Below are 3,610 nucleotides of genomic sequence, written 5' to 3'. Positions count from 1 at the left end.
TTTAAAAAATTTTTTTTTTTTTTTTTTTTTTTTTTTTTTTTTTTTTTATATTAGAAAAAGTGAGCAAAAAAAAAAATCAGACCTCCTTCTTTGTTTAAATCTTTGGGAATTAAAGTTTTATACCCAAATTTCCTGAAGTTCAGGATGTTTGTGGTTCTCTGCCTCCCAGATGGTCTTCAACGTGGTTTACCCCATGGCTCCGGACCAGAGACGCCACGTCAGCATCAACTCGGCCCGGTGGCTGCCGGACCCGGCCATGGGTCTGGCCTACGGCACCAACAAGGGAGACCTGGTGATCTGCCGGCCTGTGTGAGTCCAACACCTCCAACTCTGCCTGAATGTCACGAATGTGAACCAGAAAACACAAAAACTTTGGATATTCACCTCATAAGCAGGTGGAGAATAGTACGTCCTGTCAGGAACTAATTCTGACCAATCAGAACCAAGGAAGGGCGTCACTTCCTGTTCCATGGAGGAGATCTGATTATTGTTTAGCATCCTCAGGTTTGTCTGTAAAATCGTTCAGAACTGAATGATATTCAATTTGTTCCAGGTTCTGAATATTTCTGGAGCACTTTGGGATTAAATTTAACCCAGATTTCAAAATGTGTTGGGGGATAAAAAGTAGAGTGAAAATATAAATTAGTATTTCCAGGTTTAATTCTTTATTCGCCGTCTAAATTTGTAGCCGTCCCTCTTTTCATTAGCATCCTTTACTCTTTCCTGTCTTCCTTTATTTCTATCTGTCCTTCATTTCTCTCTACGTTCCCTTCTGTGATGATCTCTCTCCTCCTCCTTTGTCCTTATACGTTCCTCTGTTCTTTCATTACTTCATTATTCCTTATTTTTTCCGTTTCTTTCTTTCCTCTTCTGCTCCCTCGTTCTTTTGTAAAATGTTCCTTTCTTTTTCTCTTTCCTTTTGGCCGTTTCCTGTTTTGTTGTTTTTCTTTTTCATATTTTTCTTTTCCCCTCTTTATTTTTTTTCCTTTTTTTCCCTTTTTCTCTTTCTTTTTTCTCTTTTTAGTTTTTCCCTTGTTTCTTCTTTTTTTCCTTTTTTCTTTTTCTATAGGTCTCTCACTTTCTGTGTGTGTCTCTCTCTCTCTCTCCCCCCCCTCCCTCCAGATCTTCAGTTTCATTTATCAGACGGTTTCTTGTGTCTTTCTGCTCATCCTTCGCTCTGACCTCCATCATCCTGATGGAAACTTAAGCATCATGACTCCGCCTCCCCCTCTCCTCCATGTAACCTCGTTATCCTAATGAACGCCCTCACAGGAAGAACTTGAAGTGGAAAAGCCCATTTGGATCCACTAACGAGGCTGTGAACCGAGTGATTCCCTCCCCCACGCTGCAGACTTCCTGATTGGACGCTCATTAACCCGGGACGCGTTTCCGTCCGTTTGTGTTCAGGTTCTACAGAAGCGACGGTGAGAGTCCTGCCGAGCCCAGCAGCGAACCGCTGTTCTCCGTCAACAACAGCGGAACCAGCCGGACCCGAGGTTCTGACAGACCAGGGTGAGAGCTTCAGTCATTCTGGATGTTTTATCTGGAAACGAAAATTATTTTATTTTCGCAAAATGAGCTGAAAACAAACTACAACCACAATTATTGTTGTAAATTCTCTCATAATTTGCAGAATGTGGATAGACTTACATTTTTATTGATTCCCAAAGAAGCAAATTTTACAAAACGGTCATGACATCACAACACTTAATGGAAAAAGACAAATAGACGTGTGATGAATAAAACAACTGTTACATTTACAGCGATTTTAATAAACAATAGAATGCAAAAGAAAGAAGAAAAATTTAAAATAAATAGTAAGAAATGTAAAGAAATAAACCAGAATACACATACCAAGTATTAAATGATGATGGGTGTAAGGCCTATCACAATAAGCAATAAATCAGTTAATTGCACAATAAATAAATTAAATTATTTTCATTTGCAGGATTTATTGTTTTTTTCTTTCTTTGTATGAAAAACTGGATGATAAAAGTCCTGAAAAAAGGGCCGAAGCACCAAACTGAAGACTTTTTCACCCGGTGTTGGAGAAAGAGAGAAAAATAATAAATCATGCAAATGGAAATTATTGAACTTGTTTTTATTTTTCATACGATTAATTGATTTATTGCTCATTGCAGGCTAATTGCGACTTTATTCTGGTTATTTGATTCATTTTTACTCTGTTTTGCCATAATACTCTGTCGTAGAAAATAATGTAAAGTTTGTGGATTAATGAGACAATATAGTATATATTAGTTTGAAATAACCTGAAGTGTGACGAGTTTATGGCACAGATTCAGGCTGAGGTTTAAAAGCAGCTCTGAATGAATGAATGAATGAATGAATGAGTGAGTGAGTGAATCCTCCTTCTGTTTTCTCCTCAGACCGAACCGCTCCGGCTGGAGGCTCGACAGAGACATGGGACTGATGAACGCCATCGGTCTGCAGCCCAGAAACCCCACCCCCTCAGTGACATCACAGGGAACGCAGACGCCGATCGTCCAGCTGCAGAACGCCGAGACGCAGACGGAGAGAGAGCTGTCGGAGCCCGGCGCGTCCCAGCAGCCCCCCAGTACGAACCCACTCTTCCTCTTTACTCCGTCAGAGCAGCCCGGCACGTCTGCCTTCATCTCTAGTTTTCAGATTAGTTCAATCATCCAGATAAACTGATTCTGTCACAATAATCAATAAATCAATTGCGTAGCTCAATTTTCATTTGCATGATTTATTGTTTTTCTCTTTTTTCTCTTTCTGCCAAAAACTAGATGATGAAAGTCTTCAGTTTGCTGCTTTGGTCTGAACTAATCCTTTTTTTTTTTGAAGGACAATTTTGTTTCATAATTTATTTTATTTGTTGTTTCTGTTATTTTATTAATTTTGGATATTTAAAATGGCTTACTGTTTTAAATGCTCATCATTATTTAAAGTTTATTGATCTTTGAGAATGTGTTCTTGCATTATTAAGCAATTACTATTTCTTGAAAATGGTCTCAAAACAACAATATTTGATCTCAATAACTTCTGGGACAGTTAATCATCCAGCAGGATGGCCGATCCGTTCTCTGCATGTCTGTCGGAACCGGCCTTTGGTTCTGTTTGGTTTTAGTAGAAATGCAGAAACATCCTGATGGAGTTTTTGTCTCTTCTCAGGCGCTGAAGCTCCATCGACGAGTCGAGCCGCTCAGGCGCCTCCAGAGACGCCCGAGAGCAGCGCCATCCAAGATGGAGTCCGGACTGAAGCATCCGCCGAGTCCGGCGGTCCGGCAGCCGGTAACTGACTTACCGTCTGGATTTACCGTCTGGTTCTCTGGAGGATTGTTTTCATAAAACCTCATTGAACTTAAGTCATGTTGTCAGGGTGTCCGCGCATCTTTAAAACCTCTTAAATTGATTTGAAAAATGTAAATTAACTCTAAACATGTTAATCAAGGACTTAAATTTGGTGGCACGATTTACTCCAGGATAGTTTATGCATTTATTTTTTCTTTAAGGACTTTTCTGTCAGGCAAAAGTTTGGGTCGAGTGCAGAAGCCTTCATTTTGCTCTTTGACTTTTATATATATATATATATATATATATATATATATATATATATATATATATATAA

The 3,610-nt window shown here is 39.2% G+C and overlaps 1 protein-coding gene across 3 annotated transcripts in view; it reads left to right on the top strand.

Annotated features, from left to right (window-relative positions):
• Nucleotides 1–3,512, top strand: part of ambra1b (autophagy/beclin-1 regulator 1b) — a 27,662-nt gene extending 24,150 nt beyond the window's left edge. For 2 of the 3 annotated variants that reach the window (XM_015045270.1, XM_015045269.1), the window contains 4 exons: nt 170–309; nt 1,408–1,512; nt 2,388–2,575; nt 3,154–3,510. In XM_015045270.1, coding sequence (XP_014900756.1) covers nt 170–309; nt 1,408–1,512; nt 2,388–2,575; nt 3,154–3,281 — 561 coding nt within the window. In that variant the 3' untranslated portion in view covers nt 3,282–3,510. Of the gene's footprint in view, nt 1–169; nt 310–1,407; nt 1,513–2,387; nt 2,576–3,153 lie in introns of all 3 variants that reach the window. The other variant, XM_015045271.1, reaches the window with a different exon arrangement.
• The last annotated feature ends 98 nt before the right edge of the window (nt 3,513–3,610 follow it).

The sequence above is a fragment of the Poecilia latipinna genome, unplaced genomic scaffold (assembly GCF_001443285.1).
Source record: "Poecilia latipinna isolate Pla-1442-1.1 unplaced genomic scaffold, P_latipinna-1.0 Scaffold718, whole genome shotgun sequence".
Taxonomy (NCBI): domain Eukaryota; kingdom Metazoa; phylum Chordata; class Actinopteri; order Cyprinodontiformes; family Poeciliidae; genus Poecilia; species Poecilia latipinna.
This window is presented reverse-complemented; position numbering and strand designations above follow the sequence as displayed.